The sequence below is a fragment of the Marmota marmota genome, unplaced genomic scaffold, assembly GCF_001458135.2.
Source record: "Marmota marmota marmota unplaced genomic scaffold, marMar, whole genome shotgun sequence".
NCBI lineage: Eukaryota > Metazoa > Chordata > Mammalia > Rodentia > Sciuridae > Marmota > Marmota marmota.
Genome location: NW_026000242.1, coordinates 2,856,321 through 2,878,111, shown reverse-complemented (window position 1 = coordinate 2,878,111; position 21,791 = coordinate 2,856,321). Strand labels below are relative to the sequence as shown.

Sequence of the window (21,791 nt, the reverse complement as noted above, 5' to 3'; positions counted from 1 at the left end):
AGATATTACTGTCTATAATTTAGCTACCCCAAAAACGTATTCAATGTTACATGTGCAAGGCAACATGAGGGTAATAAATGACTTATACACCACCAAAAACATTGGGTTGAGGAATATAGGTCCACCCAATTCCTGAAGGTAGTGCTGAGGCCAGGGACACTGCCTCAGCAGCTTTTTGTACTGGTGCTACATGGAAGTAAAGCATGCGGGTCTTCAAAGTGGGAAGTATAGTAGAAGCAGGGAGGCGCAGAGCCAAGTGAGGTTGCAAGTCCAAAGAAACACTTGAGGAGCTCCGAGTTCAAGCTTTACCATACCAGCAAATGATATGGTGCAAGGAATTCAGCTTCTTTAGCTTCCGTCTCTTCATGTGTTAAATGAAGATTGATTTATTCACTCAGCCATTTGACAAGTGCTTTGGTGCATGATATGTGATAGCTCTGAACTTAGGCTCTAATGATGCCGCACTGGGCAAGAAGACCTTGTGCAAGTTCCTGTTCCGATAGACCTTAAGTTTCAATAGGGACAAAATGATAAAGAAATAAAGAAACCAGTTCTGTTGTGATGAGTGCTGCAAAGAACTTAAGTGCAGGTGGTGTGATTACATGGTTGGGGAGTGGAGCATTAGGAAAGGCAGACAGGTCGGAGGCCTCCTGAGGCTGTGGCATCTGAGCTCAGCCTGCTGGTTGTAGTGTGCCCCTCATAGGGCTGCTGACAGAAGTAAACAAGATGCAGGGTGCCTGGTATCTACCAAGTGCTGCCTTAGTGGTTTTGTTATTGCTGTTTCTGTCCTTTATTTACTTATGTGTTGCCAGAACTTTGTGAGGTGCTAGAAAAATGCATCTGCCCTTTCATAGGCTTGTTGGGTGACTCCTTCTTAACTCAAATACTGTTTGTGCAAACTGGTATAGGATGAGTTCACGAGCTCTTGGATGAGGTGGGTTAGAAAAGTTAGGAAGGGAGGTCAACCCAGAGCTGTTTTGAAGGAAAGTTACTGTGTGTTTAGAGCAAGTAGTCGGGAAGGCAGGCCTGCGATGAGTATGGAGGGAGCAGAGTAGTGAGTATATATCAGACTCGAGGATCGTGGGGACTGCGCAGCTGGAGTGGAAGAGGGAGAACGTGGGGCTTGTTCTTCGACTTTTCGTTGCAAGGCTGCTACGTAGAGAATGGGCTGTATTGGGCCATTGGTGGAGGGTGGAGTAACATGGGTGTGTTAAATAAATAACACAAGATTAAGACAAGTCCTCCATATCTGTGGGTTTCACATCAGTGGATTAAAAATGTTCAAAAACCAAAACGAAACTGTACTGAACATGGATAGACTTTTTTTCTTGTCATGATTCTCTAAACAACACTATAACAACTATTTACATAGGATTTACATTGTATTAGGTATTATAAATAGTCTGGAGAGGATTTATAGTATATAGGAGGATGTGTGTAGGTTACAGGCAAATGCTTTACAATATTATATAAGAGACTTGTGCATCCTTGGATTTTGAACCAGCTCTGTGGATACCAAAGGGTAAAGCAAGGGTGACCACTTAACTCTGCAGATCATTGTGTGGTAGGAAGTGCACACATAGTTACGACTGCTCTCAGACTATGTGAAAATTGGCACATGAGCCTGAGGAGGGATCAGCTCATTCTGACTGGAAATGAAGGCAGGTTTCCAGATGGTCTGGAACTGGAATCATGCAGATGTGTGGGGGATGGGCTGGGGGAGGTGCCTCTGTAGGCAGGGGCTGATAGAGGACTTTGGCAATGTGAGTCTTTTTTTCTTTTTTTAATATTTTGTTTTAGTTGTAGTTGGACACAATACCTTTATTTTATTTTTATGTGGTGCTGAGGTTCGCACTCAGCGCCCTGCACACTCTAGACCCCAACACTCTACCGCTGAGCCACAACCCCCTCACCCCCTCAATGTGGATCTTTTAAGGAGCTCAGATCCATTCTGGCCTTTTCTTTTCCTTCTCTTTTGTCAGGTAGCTAATTCAGATGGTGACTTCCGACTTACAATCGTCAATTCCTCTGTGTTGGATCGGCCTAGGGCTCTGGTCCTAGTGCCTCAAGAGGGGTAAGTGTGTCCTCAAAAGAAAGTCAGCATTGTGTCCAATGCTGCAACAGTAGGTTCTTATAGAAATGTAAACTTCTGGGCAAAACTCTGCTTCTCATGAATATGGTAGAAATAACCTATTAACCGAGAATTTTGAAACCACACCTAGTCATCAAGGCCAGGTAACTCCATTCGCTTTTCATTAGCAAGTACCAGACTCTGGAGGCATCCAAATGTCTCACATCTGTGAGGTGTTTTTTTCAGTAAAAGTAATGGTGAAAGGGACTCTCCAGACACGGAAGGCCCTCTCATGTATTGTAAGGATTGTTTTATCTTCAGTTTCATGCATAGCACAAATATTTAATTCAATCCATCTTTCCCCTGCCTCCCCTCACACCCAGCACATATAGGTTTTCTTACTCAAAATTAGTATGTACTCGGCTGGGACTGTAGCTTAGTAGCAGAGCACTTGCCTAGCATGTGTGAGGCACTGGGTGTAATCCTCAGCACCACAGAAAGATAAATAAATAAATGCATACAATAAAATAATTATTTAAAAAAAGTAGTATTGTGTTTAGGGAATGCAAAGTCCTTTCATGTCTGCTAGTATTTATGATCAAAATTAGTACTATTTTTTTTTAAAGAGAGAGAGAGAGAGAGAGAGAGAATTTTTTAACATTTATTTTTTAGTTTTCAGCAGACACAGCATCTTTGTTTGTATGTGGTGCTGAGGATCGAACCCAGGCCGCACGCATGCCAGGCGAGCGCGCTACCGCCTGAGGCACATCCCCAGCCCAGTACTATTTTTTTTTAAAGAAAGGTTCTTAAAATAATCTATGTACTTGGTTAAAATATTAAAAGAGAACAAAAGTGTATGAAACAAAAGTATTTGGTATTTGTTTTCCTCCTCCTCTTCTTTTTTTTTTTTTTTCTTTTCTTGTATGCTGGGGATTGACCCCACTCGTTCCCTACCACTGAGCTACAGCTATATCTCCAATCATTTTTTTAAAAATTGTGTTTTTAGACAAAGTCTCACTAAATTTCCAGAGTTGGCCTTGAACTTACAGTTCTTTTGCCTCAGCCTTCTCTGCTTCAGCTGGGATTATAGATGTGCAACACCATGCCCAGTTTCTCTGTTCTTCTTAACCTTTTACCCTCATACATCCTAGGGGTGGTGATTTTTAGTAATTTCTTATGTATTGTTTAAAATCATTTTTACCCATGTACAAACCTTATCCTTAAGTCACAGGTTCCCCCCTACATTCATGCACCAGATTGAATCAGTGTGTTTACAACTTTGTAACTTTTAAAAAGTATCTGTTTTAAAGATAGTTTCATTTGAACACACATAGATTTCCAGGTTTCATAGTGTTCTGTGGTATGTACTATTATATATCAGTTCCTATACCAATTAACATTTAGATTAATATACACATCTATACATTTCTTTGTACATTATCTTTGCCTAATTTGACTATAGGTGAATTTTAGTAGAGGAATTTCTGAGTCAAGGAATTAAGTGGTTTCAAATATTAGGATTACTGATAACTAAAATAATGATTGTTCTAGAGGGATCTCTTTCCTATATGGAGAGGAGTATTTGAGCTCCTCTTTCTCCCATTTTGACGAGGTATGTGGTTTATCCCCATTTTGACCAGGGTCATGTTCTGGACCGACTGGGGGGACCTGAAGCCTGGGATTTATCGGAGCAACATGGATGGCTCTGCTGCTCATCGTCTTGTTTCAGAGGACGTCAAGTGGCCCAACGGCATCTCTGTGGATGACCAGTGGATCTACTGGACAGATGCCTACCTGGACTGCATTGAACGGATCACTTTTAGTGGCCAGCAACGCTCGGTCATTCTGGACAATCTCCCGCACCCCTATGCCATTGCTGTCTTCAAGGTGAGTCCTTATTTGTCCCACCATCAGGCAGTCTGGCAGAGTAGGTAAAGAGCATACTAAGGTCCAAAGCTGGGGACTTTTGGGGTCTCACAGAGATGTTGTCTGACTCTTAGGAAATCTGCTCTTTTCTAAATTTGAGATAATTCACTTCAGCCTATACCAGATACAGGTGCTGGAGTCCTGGCCACTACCACTACTCACAATTCAAAAGGTTAAGAGTTAAGGTTATTTCTTAAGACTGTTCTGAACTTGCCTCCAGTGCCAAGAGCCTCAGTTTGGTTCTGTTTCTTTGTATCTTGTGAGGTTTGCTCACTTTATTTGCTCACTTTATTCCCTACTGAGAGAGATAAGCTACATACCACATGTTGTATGTTTTCATTCAGAGAACAGAACAGTTCTCTCGATCCTTGGGAAGCAGGTTTTGAACTGCTTCAAACCTTGGTCAAACTTGAGTGCTTCTCTGATAGTTTCCTTTGTGTAGCTCCTTCATGTGGATTTGGTAATGTTTGGATAAAACCACTGATGCTTACATTCAAGTGGAATTTTGATCATATTAGTCATTCAGACAATAACTGATAGTTGTCTCTTGGGTAGGGGAGCTCCTGTCCATTTAGAGGCTTCAGAATAAAGACCAAAGAGCTAGTGTGGTGGCACTTGCGTATAATCCCAGTGGCTCTGGAGGCTGAGGCAGGAGGATTGCCAGTTCAAACCCAGCCTCAGCAAAAAGCAAGGTGCTAAGCAACTCAGTGAGACCCTGTCTCTAAATAAAATACAAAATACGGCTGGGGATGTGGCTCAGTGGTCGAGTGCCCCTGAGTTCAATTCCCACTATTTAAAAAAAAAAAAGCTGGACTAACAGACAAAGGTTTTTATTCTAGAATGAAATCTACTGGGATGACTGGTCACAGCTCAGCATATTCCGAGCTTCCAAATACAGCGGGTCCCAAATGGAGATCCTGGCAAGCCAGCTCACAGGGCTAATGGACATGAAGATCTTCTACAAGGGGAAGAACACTGGTAAGGCAGGGTCTCTTCTTAAGTCTCCCCAGAGCTGATCTCGGGAAAGGGGCTGCATGTGGGCAATCTCACTCAGAGCAGGATCTGGCAGCCTGCGTCTTTGCTGTCACGACAACATGTGCATTATTTAATTTCTTCCTAATGACATCTTAATTTCTTTTCTAATGATACACAAACAGCTGGAAGACAGCATGTTTTTGCCTGCCTAGAGTGTTGGTGCGTGGTGGGTAATTACACCCTCCTCCTGCCCTTGGCCCCTCACTGATTGGTGGTGTGGCTTCTGTTGCAGCTGGGAGAGCCCAGCGTGTGCTTAATCCCCATTTGGCACACTTACAGGGAGCAGCGCTGGCTGGGTGCTCAGACAGTTGCGTGCCCATTGAGCATTCCCACCTCTGTTGTGATGCTGTGTTTAGTAAATTTGTGGCTTCTATTTGTGCACCCCACCCTGAACTTTTAAACCCCATGAAGGAAAAGATTGTGTCTGTTTTCTTTTTCTCCTATGGCAGCAGTGACTAGCACTTAGTAGGTGCTCAATTCATATTTGTTGAAAGAAGGGATGAACAGGACAGGGGAGAGCTGCCATGGGTATAGATAGTTGCTGTCTTCATGGCCTGTTGTTTGAAGTTTTAAGAGCTGCTATATAAAGCTTTGACATGCGGCTACTGGAGGCCGAGACTCCTAGTAGAAAGGCTCTTCCTTCCCCTTCTACCCTTTACCTTTGCTTACCCTCAGCCATACTGATGATGCTAGGGGAGAAGAATCGGAGCATTCCTGAAAAGAATAGTCCCTTTAAGCATTCCCTCTTATCTCCATTGGATTAAGTAACATCTTGACTTTCCTTTGTTGACAAACTTCTAGGTTTTCTGTTTTGAACTAGAATGTTGGTAGTGTTTTGTGGCTCTTGGCTTATCCTGTGCTAATGGAAAAATTGACAAGAAAAATAATACAGTTATAGATATCATTGTTATTCTTCTGGGACCAAGGAAGCTGGCATGGGAACACCCTTTGGAAACTATAAAGTGTCCTCCTGATGTAAGTCTGTCTCAGAGTTGCCTGCTTAGAGTATTGGTGCTTGGTGGGTAATTATGCAGTATCTTCACAGCTGACCTGTGGGGTGGGGAGGGCTGGTATTATGATCCGTGGTCTGTAGGTGAAGGAGTGAAATCTTAGCTATTAATTAGCTTTCTCAAAGCATTCTCACTAGTGTAGGAGCTACGAAATGGAGAAGTCACATTGTTTCTTAAGAGGAGACACCTGTTTTAAAGTAGGAGGAGATGAAGGAATCTTGCTTCTCAGCTGCCATGACTGAAATCTCTAGGCCCCTGTCTGAGGGAGAATGAGAGCCTCACAGGCTCAGAGAGTGGGTTGTTCTCATTTCTCTAAGTTGTCACCTAGTCCAGAAGAGTGGGGCTCCATTTCAACCAGTTCTTGTAAGCATGTTTGATGCGACGCAGCAGCTTCTGCAGCACCATGTTCAGGTGAAGCTGGTGGTCCCTGGGGTGCTTTCCCTACTGATCTCTTAGCAGGAAGGGACCTGATTGGCTAGGTTTGGAGTTTGTCCCTGCCATTCCTCTCTTGACTGCCACTTCATCCCAGCAACGCAAACCCAGCTGACATGTGTCACCCAGCCCCCTGGAGTGGCAGGAGAGGGAGTATATGCTCTGAGCAGGTGCAGATGTGCCTGGTGCCGGACAGACAGGTCTGTGATTCTCAGCTCAGGTGTGATTGACCCCCAAGAGTCACTTTCATTTACACTCCCCACAGTAATTCTGGGGTTGGGATAGCATCATGGAGGAAGGGCTGGTTAAAAAGGGAGATGTGTGCTGGTGGGTGGAACACTGTTCCTTGGGCCTAGTGCCACAGACTGCATCTCTACTCCAGTCTCCACTTCTCTTGCAGTTCTCTCTTATCTTCCTTTGGTTGTGAGCAGAATGTTTTCAGGAGACCTCCTACCTACAGACAGGGCCAGAGAAGCAAGTGTCTAACTTCTGAGATGGGCCAGTCTGAGTGAAATTGGAGCTTCTGCAGTCGCACCTGGCTCAGTGCTGCCAGTGTGCACAGCATGCCTCTCAGCTTTGTGCTTGTTTGCTCTAACCTGCCTCCTTGTTCGAACACCCAGAGGGTTCCACATGTTCATGATGCATACTGGCCAATCAGGTGCCAGTCCCTCTGTATTCTTTTTGTTATTTGCTCCTAATATACACAGAATTTTCTATTAGCCAAATATAAAATAATAGTAAATACTTTTATTTAGGTATTTATTAAGGGTATATCATATATACCTGCTAGTATTAAATAAACCTGACATAAAAGTCAGGTTTAGTAACTTGTCCAGGTCACACACATAGTAAGTGGTAAGAGTTGAGTTGTGACCGAGTTGACTTTAAAACTTGAACTTCAGTAAAACCATCAGGCTTTGCCCCCTCTGCCATCTGTTGCTGGAATAGCAGTGCTCTGGTAAGGTGACAGTAAGTTAGAATACTACATTTTGCTTGATTCTGGTTTGTGATAAAATATCTGTTTACATAGAACACTTATTAATTTGAGGTATTTGATTATAAGTAAATAATACATTACTTGTCTTGATTCATGGCTGGTTTTTAAGTAATGTCAGTGGAATTTATTCTTTATAAAGTATTTTTTCCCTTTAAAGAGGTTACTTACAAAGTAAGTACAAAGTAAGTACAAAGATTTTTGATGTATTCAATTGATGCTACAATGTCTTAAAAGTATTTTGGAGATCTTGAAATTCTTCTGATCCTGCAAGCTTTTAAACATCTGTAAATGAGGGTGAATATTCATTATTTGGTGTAGATTTGTTTTGGTAACTGCCAAGATTTTCAATACTTAAGTGAGATAATAGCATTTTTGGCTCCAAAACTGATTCTGGAGGAATTTTCCGCAGAGGAAATTTGAAAATGTTCTGAATATGCCCATGAAGAGCTAAGTGTGGTATCCTAAGGGGACATCTTTGAAGATGGTCACCGTCCTTTCTTCCCATCAGGACAGGGGTTTTCATAATGTATACCTTGCTTACATGGGGCAGTTGGCATCCTGTAGAAGGGTCTCTGGCCGCAGTGGGACTCTGCTGAATTCTTCCATTTTTTTCCGTGTTCTCTGTAATGTTGTACTCCCATTTTCTGTTCTGTGGTTCTTAACAGCTGGAGTGCTCCTTCCCTGCTGATCTCTTGCAGGCAGGGACCTGATGAGCTTGGTTTGGAGTTTGCCCCCTGGATACTGCCTCTCAGCCTGAGGTGACGTACATCTTGGCCTCGATTAGCCTCCTGAAATAGGACACCCCATTTTGGGTTCTGTGCGTTTAGCTCTTCCTTGTTTGGGTAGGAACATTTGCTCTGCATGTGAAAATGTTAGTCACATTATTTTAGACACAGTCTACATGAAAATATCATCCTGTAATTGAGTATGTTTAAATAACATATTTTGTTATTGTTCATTTTCTTGGAACATTGAGTGGTATGTTGTCCTCAGAATACAAAGAACATGTCCTACATCCTTTTCCAGTTGTTTTTCATTAGTGGTGGCTCAATTCAATTTTGTATCCCCCTTTTCTAGCCAGTAGTTTGTGTATTTGAGCTAAAGAGCAATATGTGCTCACCAACTATCAGAGTGAGCTGATGTCTGGTCACCTGGATGTTCTACTGTGGTTACTGTGCTGCTGTGGTTGATGGTTGGTTGAGTTATTTGCTGAAGCTTTTTTGAAAGTTTCATCACATGAATTTCTCTACCTGGGTGTGCTTACTTTATCTATTTGGCAATGTCTTTTACTCTCTCTTTCTTAGGATCAAAATGACATTGCTGCTAAATCTGTGATTTTTATTTCTATTTGTAATATCACTTAAAACTGATGAGGTGCCAACACATCCAAAGCTATCGAGTATATTGTCACCCATATCAATACTCATTGACATTAACCAGCACTCTTTGGGCAGGGCTTAGTTGTAGTCTTGGATGGAAGCAGATTACTTGGCTCCCTGTCTGATGGTGGAGGTGGGGTTGGAGTGTCTGACTAGACCTCACAACTGAACAGTCAGCAGTTGAATTTTTTCAAAGTTTTTATGTTGATTTTCTTGTTTTCATGATTAATATGCAAAGCCAAAAGAAAATAACATACATTTCAAAAGTCTTTGGCTTTTGTGTTATCCCATAGTTGTATCATGTTTCCAGTTGTTACAAAATAGGTTATACATTCTCCCTCTTTACCCTCTGGAAAGGTGTTAGGGATAGAAAACACCTTTGCCAGTTTTGTTCATTCACATAGGCTCTCTTAAGTGCAGTGATGGATTTTTTGAACTGTTACTTTATTTGCTAAGTTGAACCAGAGAAAATATTGAACATATTAGCATAGATCAACTTTAGTCCTTTTATGGATTCCTTTTTTGCTTGATGGTAGCTTAATGAGTACTTTGGTTGGTTCCTCATTTAGTTCTTTAGCTATGCTTTGACACAAAGCAGTTGAGAAGGGTGATCTGGAATTTTGTCCAGGCCTCAGCTTTACCCACATGCATGTTCTGAATGAAGGGCCTTTGGGTCCAAAGGAACCCACTTAAGATAACTCAAATGGAAAATGTTATTGGCAGAATCAAGGGAGGCAAGAAGGAACCCAAAGATGGGAGATCTAGGTAAGCCTTAAAGGTACTGCAGCTAGGAATAGCAAAGTCATTCTCTTTTTCTGAGGCCCTGGTGGTGTCCCCTTTTCTCCCCATAAGTCTCCTATCTGCAAACCCAGAGTACTTCTCCATGGCTGTGACTTGAGAAAGTTTTGACACTTACTCTGGTATCCCTTCTCCCAGTTCTAGCTCCCTGGTGGCTTAGCTTTCAGAAACCCAATTCCATTTTCCCAGGAGGAACATCTGCTCCATGGTTTGGGCAGTCCAATGGAGCTGAGGTGGAGAGGCAAGTCTGGAGAAACTGGCTGTGTGGTTCAGGTCCTTGCCCAGGTTCTGGCAGAGCTTGTCATTACAGGAGGTGCCTCCACATGTGCTGCGGAGCCTCTGTGAGCTTCTCTGGTCCTGTCTATAGGGTGAGGAGGCAGCAAGTCTCTTCCTGTTCAGCGGCTCCCTTCTGCTACGTATTATTAACCCAGTATGCTGCTGTGTCTTCTCTCCAGGAAGCAATGCCTGCATGTCCAGGCCCTGCAGCCTGCTGTGCCTGCCCAAGGCTAACAACAGCAGAAGCTGCAGGTGTCCAGAGGGAGTGTCCAGCAGTGTCCTCCCTTCTGGGGACCTGATGTGTGACTGCCCTCGGGGCTATCAGCTAAGGAACAACACCTGTGTCAAAGAAGGTGAGTCCCTTCTGCCCTCAGTCTCCTTCACTTCTCATCTCCCGGCCAAGGCTCCATATTCCCTATCCATTTGGGGACACTGGAAGAGTCCTAGGCAAAAACAAAATCCACTGGATTCTTAGAGGCATCCTGGTTTGGATGCTAAGGCCTGTGGCAGGTCAGTGCTCATTCAGAACAAACCCAAGCTATTCATGTAAAAATAATGGCTCTGCATTTTGGTTTCATGCCTAATGACACTGGCTTTCTGCAAGGGCTGACCTTCTTTTCTACTAAGTCTTCCTGTCCTTACCCACCCCTCATATCTAGATTCTCTAACTTCTCCTGCTGTAGATTTACTTTTTTTTTTTTTTTTATTCAGATTAGACCAAGGGCCTTGTGTGTGTTAGATAAGCACTTATTATACTGAGTTAAATACCTAAACCTTTTTATTTTTTATTTGGAGATAGGATTTTACTAAGTCCCTCAACTGGCTTCGAACTTGTGATCTTCCTGCCTCAGCCTCCTGAATAGCTAGAAGTAGCTGAGATTACAGATAGGTGCCACCATACCTGGATTCCCACTTTTTATAAGTTGGGCCAACCTGCCTTGGAAACTTTAGAACTGACCACTAGCTTGATCCCTTTAGAACTGACCTCTCTAGCCTAGCAGTCACTTGTCCACCACCCCAGCCCGAAAAGGTCTGAACTGTCCAACCAATCTGCAAAGATCTGGAAGTTTTGACTTCCAAGCTGTGACTAAATGGCTGTGACAATCCCAACCTGCATTGAATATGGACACATGCATTAAAATATTTTCCTTTTAAGAACCTGTTTAAATTTTTCCCAGTTTTCTTCCTTATCACTTCTCCAGTCCCCAACCTCATATTTCTGTCAGTGAGAACCCCTAGAAAGGGGCCTTGCCATGACATGCTTGGACTGATGGCCAGAATTCCTGCATTTCCTCATGCCCCAGGTTATATTTGCTTTGTAACTCTAACCTCACTTCTCACAGCAGCCTTTGAGACCAGGGCAGTGAAGTACACAATGGAGACCTTATAGTCTTCCTTCCTTAAGAAATAATAAGTGGAAGAAGATGAACCCCCCTGCCTTAGAATAGGAGACTTTCAGGCTCTGGGGATGTCATCTTAAAGCTATTTGGAAAGAAATAAAGTCAACAACTAAATTGTAAGAGAAGGGCAGAAAGGCTTCTCCATGTTCCTGATTAGAATACTTGTAATTATCCAAACAAAGAGGACAATGGGTCCTTGACCTAGTTGACTAAACAGTATATATATATATATTTTTTTTTTCCCTGTGTAAGTACTTGCTTTAAAGAAGTCATGAAGCAGAAAATACTTTTTAAATAAAATTTTAGTAGCCCACTCAATTATTAAAGTCTCTCTATATAGATATATAATTATATAAAACTGTGTGGTCATCCATTAGTACACCAGGGAATCTGTTCCTGGATTTCAGTGGATGCCAATTTCATGGATTCTCGAGTCCCTTCTGTAAATTGGTGCAGTATTTGCACAGAACTTACACATATCCTCCTGTATACTTTAAATCATTGCCAGATTACTTACAGTATCTAATACAATACAAATGCTATTCAAGTATGTGTAATATTGTATTATTTGGGGAGTAATGATAAGAAAAGAAGTTTGTACATGTTCAATACAGACAGTCTTTTTCCCTGAAAATATTTTCAAACCATGGTTTGTTGAATTTGAGGATATTAACTTCATGGATACAGAGAAGTGACTGTATAGATAATATGTCTATCAATGTGTTTTAATGCTTCATAGACACAGTCCAGGGTCACTTGTATAATGAGTAGTATGAAATGCTGATGTACTGTATTTGCTACCTAGTAGGCCCAACTGATGTCATCATTAACCTTTTTTATCATTGTAGCTACCTGTAAATATTCATTTGAACCTGCCTTTTTTTCAATTTTAATTTAAAGAGGAAAGAAGGAGGCTATTTGGGGATGCTTCTTCCCTTGTATGCATATGAACTTGGCAATTCTTCTCTCTTTTGCCATCTAAGGCATAATGTAATTTGAGGAAAAGAAATGGAAACTCAATATAGAAAGTCCTGTGGTCCCGTAGTAAGAATGACATATAGAAAGTCCCGTGGTCCCGCAGTAAGAATAACATATGAAAAGTCCTGTGGTCCCACAGTAAGAATGACATATAGAAAGTCCTGTGGTCCAGCAGTAAGAATACTATTGGTTTCATTTCCTCCCCCACCCATCTCTGATCTTTAGAGAACACATGTCTTCGCAACCAGTATCGCTGCAGCAACGGGAACTGTATCAACAGCATCTGGTGGTGTGACTTTGACAATGACTGTGGAGACATGAGCGATGAGAGAAACTGCCGTGAGTCTTCTGGCATGGTGGAGTTGCCAGGATGTTTAAGCATTGCCTTTACTCAGAAGGCTGGTCAGCTCCTGTGGGCAGGGCCCTGGAGTCTAGTTGAGAGGGCTGACCACCTGCTATTTCTCATGCCCATGTATGCTGACAGGGCTTGGATAACAAAAAGCACATTTCCATATGTATATGTATGTTAGGTATATAGCATTATCAGGCATGCATACATGTTTATATATACATATATATATCACATAAGTTGGCTACTCATTACAAAAGACTTTTAAATAAGCATCCCATGGCTGAATTACACTGATTTGGCAGACTGGGTTTTAATCTTGGCTTTTACACTGTAATAAAGCTGGTAGGTTGGGTAGAGGATCAGGTCTTTGATTTGTAAATTCAATATTCTGCCTTTTCAAAGATGGGCAACAGGTGTCACCTTGTATGCTGCTCCAATTAGTTGATGCAGTCTCAAGAGAGCTTGTTGTAATTGATTAGTCATGTACAGTTTGATCTGTAATGTGGGGACATAGGTAGGTGTGCTGTGTAAATATCACCTTGTACTGAATAGTTCCTAGGTCTAAGTCATGTTTACAACTCTGTTTTGGAGGATTTAAAGAAAATCACAAAACTATTTATTATGGATAATAAATTAACCACAAATCTTAACTAGTATTTCTTCACCTAATTTTTAATAGCTTTGACATCACCTGATAAAGTAGCCTCCTTTTTTCCTCTTTAAATTAAAATTGAAGAAGAGGCAAATTGGAAGGAGTTACAAAGATGAAAAAGATTAATGATGACACCAGTTGGGTCTGTTAGGTAGTGTCATCTGTTGGTCATATATTCACTCAACAGGTATCGATTGAGCACCCTCTGTGCTGGGCTTAGGTTTATATGAGTGATCAAGGAGGAATCTGTTTACAGTTTGAAGAGCATGTCACAAAAGTTAACAGCCTTGGATAGTAGGGTGATGAGTGCCATGATGGGAAAGCTCCATATGTGGGAAGGGCACCCAAATCCAACTCGAGTAGATGGTAATGAAGAGCTCTAGAGTGTGGAGGAAAGGATTGTGGGCAAGGAAGCAGACGGGGTGTCAGTACTTGTGTGGGTTGTTGAGAACATAGGTGCATTGGGGAAAAGGGAAGTTGAATGGGCAGGCAGAGCCCAGCAGGAACCTTGTGAACTTTATTAGAAGAGCAATTGGAAAACACTGAAGTGATATGAGAAGCTTTTGCCTTTGGAAAGATGGGCAGCAGGCAGAATGAATTAGATAGGAGAAAGACCAGAAGCAGGGAGGCCAGAAACCAAGTCAGAAGGCCTGTTTCAAAGTATTGCCTTTATCAACCCAGAGGCTCATTTACCAGTTTGTACTCTTAAGAACCGATTAATGGATACCGCTAGATGCCATCTGGCCCCTGGCACATGCATTTAGGCAGTCATCCAGGAGCAGGTGCCAGGTTCCCATGTCACTTCACCCAGAAGCACCTTTAGAAACACTCAGCTCGTTAAGCTCCTCAGTGCCCTGCAGCACTATGTCCTGGCCTTTTTGGCTTCTAGGAGGTTGTATATGAAGCTCTTGTATCATCATTTTCCCTTGGCTTCAGGGGATGCCCTTCAAACCTCGGGAAAAGAGTGTCCCGAATGGCAGCTTCAGAAAGTCATAAGCCTCAATCTCTCAGACTTTTGCAAAAGACCACTGATAAAGCCTTCTCTGCCTACCAGAGTCTCAGGCAGGTGTGATATTTTGGGGGGAATAGCTCTTTAAAAAAATGAATACAGATCATTAACAGTATTGAAGCAGATGAAGGAATAGAGTTTATTACCTGTCAGGGTGGGGGAAGAGGTACCTTATAGAGAATTGCCCAGACATGATTAGGTAGAACAGAAGCAAGGAGAGAGAAACCAGATGACCACATGTACCAGCTAGGGACACAAGACAGTATGCCATTCCTACTGTGTTCCTGGGTGGGTATCTACTAGATGAACAAGCTGGATCTCAGTTTGGTTCCATGTTTGGAGAGAAATAATGACCTCCATCTTCACAGAGAAGCTTGCCGTGCTCAGTGACCCTCCTCTCTGACCCAATTCTGTTGCTGGCCTTATAACTTCTTGCCACACAGTTTAAGTTTCTGCTCTGGGTGAAGTGCAGAGCTGGCTCTGCCTTCCTCCAGATTTGGCATGAATATCAGCTGGGATTGACATTCCTGAGGCCTGAGACTTGCTTTCTGTTCTGTTCTCTCCCACTTCCACTTGGTGCAGGTCCTTACCCATTGGATGAGACAGAGAAGAGAAGGAAAATACAGGGATTTAACACCACTCTATTAGCAACCAGGTGGAGGGGCAGAGCTGTGCTCTTATCAAGGAGAGACATGCTTACTGAGATAGCAGGAGGTGCCCTGTGCACAGGCCAGGCTTCAGGAGAGGTCCAGGCGTGATGGGGAACTACAGCATGGGGAGTTAAGTGAGGCATCCCGCCAGCTGCCAGGAAGAGCAGAGGGGGGGTGGTGAGGCGACGCGGGAGGGATGTTGTCAGTCGATTTCCCTCCCTCTTTAAACAGACTCCTCCAGCTGGGTGGATGTCAGGCACGAGGGTTTTGATATGAATCCCCTGCAGTCTTGTCATTTTGCATTCATCCCCTGCCTCCCACCATGAGCTCAATTACCGAGAAGAAATGGAACCTCCAATAAAAGCTGCCGGGATGTCTAGCAGCACTGTTGCCTCTTGGCGTTTCATTTCACAGAACACCCCACCCTCCATCCCAAGATGCCATTTGCCACATGGGTCCCTCAGCTGCTCAGGAGGGGTTTCTGGTGGGTTTTTCCTTGCATCCTAGGGTTTATGTATAAGCCTAGGAAATTTCTTTTTAGGAGAAAATCTAATTCCATGCTCATTCTGGTGCCAGAAGGGTATGAAATATAATGAGGAAAAGATGTGACATGTGTTTAAAGCCCATTATCTTTACATCCTATTTAACAGGCTTTGGTTCCAAGCTTGTTTTCTTGTTTATATTCATAATAATGCTGCCAGGTAGTTACTGTCTCCACTTTACAGAGGAGTGAATGGAGGCACAGGGGTTGGATTAAGGAAGTTATAAATGGAATAATTCAGATCCACATCTCATCTTTCTGACTGTGATTCTGCATTACTTCATTTACTGTTGAGGAAACTGAAGTTCAGGGAGGTTAAAATTAATTGCCCAAGGAAGCTGTCGAGCCAGGATTTGAAGCAGAATCTTGACTGACTACAGACCAGCCTGTGTCTCTACTACAGATGTACATGATCATCTGTGTGATGAAGTGCCTGCTTCACGCATGGAATTGGGCCTCTCTAATGGTAGTTTTGTAGATAAAGGTATTTCTGGCAATTACCTATGAGATACCTTCACAGCTGCAGACCTTTATGTCTGGAGGGACCTTAGGTGGTAATCCCTGCCTCTGGCCCCAGCTAGATAGTAGTTTCTCACTTTGTCAGGACCTGTTCCTCTCTGAAGCTGTTCCTTGAAAGGATGTGCTCTTACCTCCCTTGGTTATAAATTTCAGTTCTTATGTATTTGATTTCTTCTATTAAGTCTAGGTGTAGTTTCTGTTGCTATAGTTAAAGTCTGCTTCCTTTTATTTTTTAAATTGGTTTTCTAGTGGGAAGTTGGTATCTGAGGGGCTGTACTAATGAGTATGTCATCTCTCTTTCCTATTTCAGCTACCACCATCTGTGATCTGGACACCCAGTTCCGCTGCCAGGAGTCTGGGACATGCATCCCTCTCTCCTATAAATGTGACCTTGAGGATGACTGTGGAGACAACAGTGATGAAAGTCACTGTGGTAAGGGAGCATGGCATTCAGAAACCCCTTCTGAAGAGGGAGCTACCGTGTTTGCCCACTGGGCTGTACTAGTGTATGATGGGGGTTGGAAATGGAGGGTTTCTGATGGCGTTTCAGGACTTCTGCTCTTCTAGCTACATGACCACCGCCACCCACATGGTAGGCTTGAGTCACTTCCTTTCTCCATTCAGAGCTTGCTTGCTGTTTTTTCATGAGAATTCAGTTCCTCTGGTGGAGTTCATGGATTCATGGGAAGAAAAGATGGAGCCTAGACTAGCTCCCATTATTTACTTGCTCTGTAGTTAGACTTTGTTTTCTAATCTGAAAAATGGGGAAATAGGACCTAGCTTACCTCGTAGAGGTGCTATAAGGGTGACACGTGATAGTAAATAGATAAGATTTCTGAATGAATTCAGTGGGTTGTTATCAGCTTTAGACATGTGGCCTGTACCTCTGAGTAGGTGTAGGATGAGTGTCTTTGGATCTCTATCTTTGTGAAGAAATGTGTTAAAACCAGTCTAATTCACTAAACTCTTAGAAATCAGCAGATGATATGAGCATTACCTGAGCATTTGTTTTCTGAATGGAAATTTTGTATACTAATTTCAAGAAATTATTGGAGATTCTCTGGTTCAGTCCTTTTAATTTCCACATTAAGCAACTAAGATCCATAGAAGTCAGGATCCTTGGTCAAAGGTGATACAGTTAATTTGTATCAGAATGGAGAAGTGGGACCCCGTCTTCTGTTTTGTAATTCCTTGTCCTTTCTGTTACACAACACTGCCCTGTCTTTCTCATGAGCCCCAGCTTAGTTAATAGGCTCTGGTCCCAAAGTAGTAGTTGCTGACCATTGAGGGAGACATTATGCAATAAGGCAGATTGCAGGAACCATTGGCATGAAAGGGAAGCGAGAGAGGGGAAGCCAGACGCTGACCCACACATGGTGATGGCGTGCCCTGCTGGGCCTTCTTTCCTGTCCACAGGGTCAGGTCCAGCTGACCTCTGCATGTGCCCACAGACAGGGCTTGCTTTGTTATGTGCAAGTGGTTGGACTCACAGAGACTGAAATAAGGGCCGCAGGGGCTGCTTCTAAATCATTTTAGCACAAGTAAATTTATGGAGTATATCAGGGGTGACTTTTACACAGAAGATACCCCTGGCCTGGCTCTGGGAGGAATTTTTTTGTTTGTTTTCATAATTTTCCTTCATTAAGTGCCATAAAACATATTCTTGGGATTCACATCTGCTTTCCTTCATTCCTACCGTTTCCTCCCCAGCATTTTCAAGAGTGAAGTGTGCAGCTAGTCTAGCTCTAGGAGGGAAGGAGCCCACAGGCCTCGTGTGTCTGGTGTTGTAACTCCCTCCCTGCGCACACGTTGTTCATTCAATAGTTTTAGTCCCCCAGATCTTCCATCCATGCCCTGTTCTTGCTCCTTGGTTTCGAACTCATCCCAGGGTCCCAGTTGGACCCTTCCCTGATGCAGTTCCTCTTCATTCATCTCCAGACTGTCCTCCTAAATATCTCATTTACCACCTTTGTCTTTAACCTCCCTTCAAGGAGAAAAACTGGGACAATTTCCCTTTGCCCCAATTTTGGCTGCTTCTATTTTCTGAAGCTCTAGGAAATTCCACTTGGAAGTACTATGTCTCAGTCGTTTTGGGCTGCTGTAATAAAATACCTTAAAGTGGGTAATTTATAAACAATATACATTTATTTTTCTGAGTTCTAGAGGCTGGGAAATCCAAGATGACAGCTCAAACAGTTTCAGAGCCTGGTGAGAGCTATTCCGAGAGATGGCTCCTTTTCCGTGTCCTCATGTGGTGGAAGGGGCTAACAGCTCTCTTGCTCCTCTTTTGTAATGTAAGATCACTAAAGTCCATTTTTAATTACTTTCTGAAGGCCTTGCCTCTTGATATTATTGCATTGTGATGAGGTTTTTACATGTGAATTTTGGAGGACACATTCAGCCCATAGCTTCTGTTCTTATGATCACCAAGGCTGGTGGAAGATGGTGCAGGACAACCTCCCTTTGTATCCTGGTCAGGATGCACTGGCTTGTTTGCCTAGGACCCACTCTTCTTGAAGCAGTACATGCACTAGTATCCCAGAGCTTTGCCCACAGAAAACCCTGAGCTGTTTACTCCCTTTTGGAAGCTTAAAACTAACCTCACTTTCTGGGAACTGAGCATCTCCAAGTGGTCAGCACACCCGGGCTCTCATTATTTCTTTTCTCAAACCAAAGCTATGTCTCTAAGGAGTCTTCTCTTTCTTGGAAATTCTGCTTCCTGATATCTCTTACTGCATTCTTACTTTTTCCCCCTCATAACAAGCACAGAAAATGATACTACTTGTGGAGTACATCAGGATAGACAGACAAGGCTATCTTGCCAAGAGGCAACCAACTGTATTAGTCTAGGATGTCAGTTATCTGAGCACATCTATAACCCATCTGCAGCATATTTGGTGGGAATTATTCTAGATGACCTTATATTGCTGGTTAAAGATCTATCTGTCCACACTCTACAGTTAATCAAGTGATAAACATCAAAATTTCTTGTTGTCCATGATATCTATGTAGTGATATGGTCCCTCTTATAAGGCCTAGTCAGATCTCTTATCCCAGAGGCAGAACTCTGAGTAAGTTTTTGCCTTAACATTTCTGTTGTCTCACCTGCAGAAATGCACCAGTGCCGGAGCGACGAGTACAACTGCAGCTCTGGTATGTGTATCCGCTCCTCCTGGGTGTGTGATGGGGACAACGACTGCAGGGACTGGTCTGACGAAGCCAACTGCACAGGTCAGTGCTTCCTGATTAACAGCACTCATCTATTAGGTGTACTAATTAATATCTGCTGCATGTACTAGTACTAGTTAACATCATATACTAGTTAACGTCATAGCCTTAAATGACCATGGTATCTAGACTGAGAATCAGCTTGGACCGTAGAAGTCAGCTGGTTCAGGGCTTCCCAGAGAGCTGGTTTGTGATGAGATAAGGATCTTGTGCCAGAATACAAATGAATATTCTACTTCTTTCACCCAGAAAGTCTTAAAAGAAAAAGGTCAGTGGAGCTAAACAGTGTTCTGAGTGATATAGTTGATTTATATTTGGGTCAGTCTTTTCAACTTTTAGGGCTCGTAAAGAGCAGTTCACACACTGGCCCCTGGTGGGAACCATATTTTGAGTAGGACCCAACTAGTTCATATTTTTCAAATGGAACATTGGAGGGTTCCCCTAATTAAAATTTAATTACAATTAAAATTTAAGGTGTGCTTGTACTTGTTTGAGATAAGATTTCATTAAAAGTAAAGTTAGAAATACCAGGAATGTGAGGGTAATGCTAGGTGGTGTTAGTTAGGGGTAGTATTCGAATTCTTCTGTTGTTTTCATCATATTACTTTGTTTAATGATTTAAGGGGACCATACACATTTTCTGCGAGGTGCGGGCAGCAGATAAAACATGGAGTTGGGAAGGTTGTAGAGGAATAAAAACAAATCTCTTTTAATACTTATCACTTTATAGCCCGTGACTTTATACAATTAATTTGCCAAAATGTAAAATAAAAAGTTTAAATTCCTCAATCCATGACCCAATGTAAATTGGTTTGCTCTGCAGCCTCCTCTAGAAGTTGCCATTCAGTTCTATTGTAAACCCCTCCAAAATGGTGGCCATGTACAGCACACAGGATGTTCTGTGGTGGTACCAAGTTCCCTCCCCATTTCTCCTTTCTGGTGTGGCCTCAGTGCTAGGCTTCTGTTAGAAAGACTGCAGGAAGTGCTTCTGTGTACACAAGTGTGGCCTGCAAAAGGAAGAAAACCAAGGTCAGTGAAGGAGCTGCCATCCGCCCAGTAAACACTCAACGCTGCCTGGAAGCTTTGGGTTTGGATGGATAATTAGTTAATGAGTTACAGGGGCGCGCTTGGGCATTTCAGTTTGTAAACTGCAGTATGATTGAATATCTTGTTAGCACAACGGCATTAGTCAAACGTGTATTTCAGCAGCAGGTGCCGGTCTTCCAGAATGAGTTCACAACTTCATTTCTGTGGGCAGGCTTGTCTAAACTCCCGGTTTTATCTCTGGTTTTCTTCTGGCAGTGCTCACTGGGGATAATTTAGTGCTCTTGCCATTCAGCTGCAGCCTTATTCCAATGACTGTTCTTCCAAACCTTTTAAGGATGATTCTTTTTCTCATCATCTTAAAATAGTTGGAGGTTGGATGTGAGCTCATTATGATGTGTAGCACGACACTTCATTTCCCGCTCTATTAAATTAAGCTGCATATGACACCAGAGAAAATGGGTCAGGGCTGCTGACCTGTTGGCCTCAGCCCCCATGCATTGTCTGTGCTGTGCGTGCTCCTCCTCCTCCTCTCAGCCTTTGTTCTCCATGGGCTTTTCAAGCTTTCTTTATTCCCTTTAACCTGCCCTCCCTGTTATTGAAGGTATACATTCAGTTTCTTTTCTCTTAGCTGTTACCTTTAGACACATTATGTGCATTCTCAATATTTCCTATACATACAAGCACTTTAAATCTTTGACCACCAAACTGATTAGTAAAAGACTTAGTATCTTAAAATGCCATTTAGTTTTTTGATTTTACATTTCAGAAATTCAAAAATTAGTATTTGTTATTATTTTTAGTAACCATCCTTCTTTATAGGCACATGTCTATTTACCACCTATCTTTGCTTCTTCTATCCAGTACCTCCTTCCCTGGTTTTTGGAGCAGAGGTCTGAGGGTGGTTAACTCTTTCAAGGTTCTGTTAGTATCAACATGTCTTTAATGTTTAGCGTGGAATCTAAATTGGTCTGGATTCTAGGTGTATAGTGATTTTTTTTTTTTTTTTTTGTAAGTTTATTATTAGAATTACTCCGGTTTCTTTCTGGCCTCTTTTACTGTTTGCAGTTCTGTCAGATTTTCTGTTCAAATAACAACAGTGTTTTCTTTGCAGTTGCCTTTAGTTTTTGTTGTTACACAGTCTCGCTTGTTTCATTTGTTGTTTGAGACTCATTTTCTTTTTAAGATCTTAGGGTTTATGTTTCTTGTAATTCTGGGATTTTACAGCTGTGGAATTCAGCCTCTTCTGCTTTCTACTGTTTCTGATATTGTTGTTAGCACTTGCTGCAGCCATTTGTTGCACGGCTCCATGCTATCGTTTTTTTTTAGAATTTTTTTTTTTTAATATTTATTTTTCAATTCTCGGCGGACACAACATCTTTGTTGGTATGTGGTGCTGAGGATCGAACCCGGGCCGCACGCATGCCGGGCGAGCGCGCTACCGCTTGAGCCACATCCCCAGCCCCTGGCTCCATGCTATTGTTCATGCCTCCT

At 42.5% G+C, this 21,791-nt stretch overlaps 1 protein-coding gene across 3 annotated transcripts in view; it reads left to right on the top strand.

The window, feature by feature from the left end:
• Positions 1 to 21,791, top strand: part of Sorl1 (sortilin related receptor 1) — a 158,239-nt gene that overhangs the window by 90,738 nt on the left and 45,710 nt on the right. For 2 of the 3 annotated variants that reach the window (XM_015489718.2, XM_015489719.2), the window contains exons 19-25: positions 1,983 to 2,074; positions 3,712 to 3,958; positions 4,837 to 4,975; positions 10,104 to 10,277; positions 12,528 to 12,641; positions 16,336 to 16,458; positions 19,137 to 19,256. In XM_015489718.2, coding sequence (XP_015345204.1) covers positions 1,983 to 2,074; positions 3,712 to 3,958; positions 4,837 to 4,975; positions 10,104 to 10,277; positions 12,528 to 12,641; positions 16,336 to 16,458; positions 19,137 to 19,256 — 1,009 coding nt within the window. The remainder of the gene's footprint in view (positions 1 to 1,982; positions 2,075 to 3,711; positions 3,959 to 4,836; positions 4,976 to 10,103; positions 10,278 to 12,527; positions 12,642 to 16,335; positions 16,459 to 19,136; positions 19,257 to 21,791) is intronic. The other variant, XM_015489720.2, reaches the window with a different exon arrangement.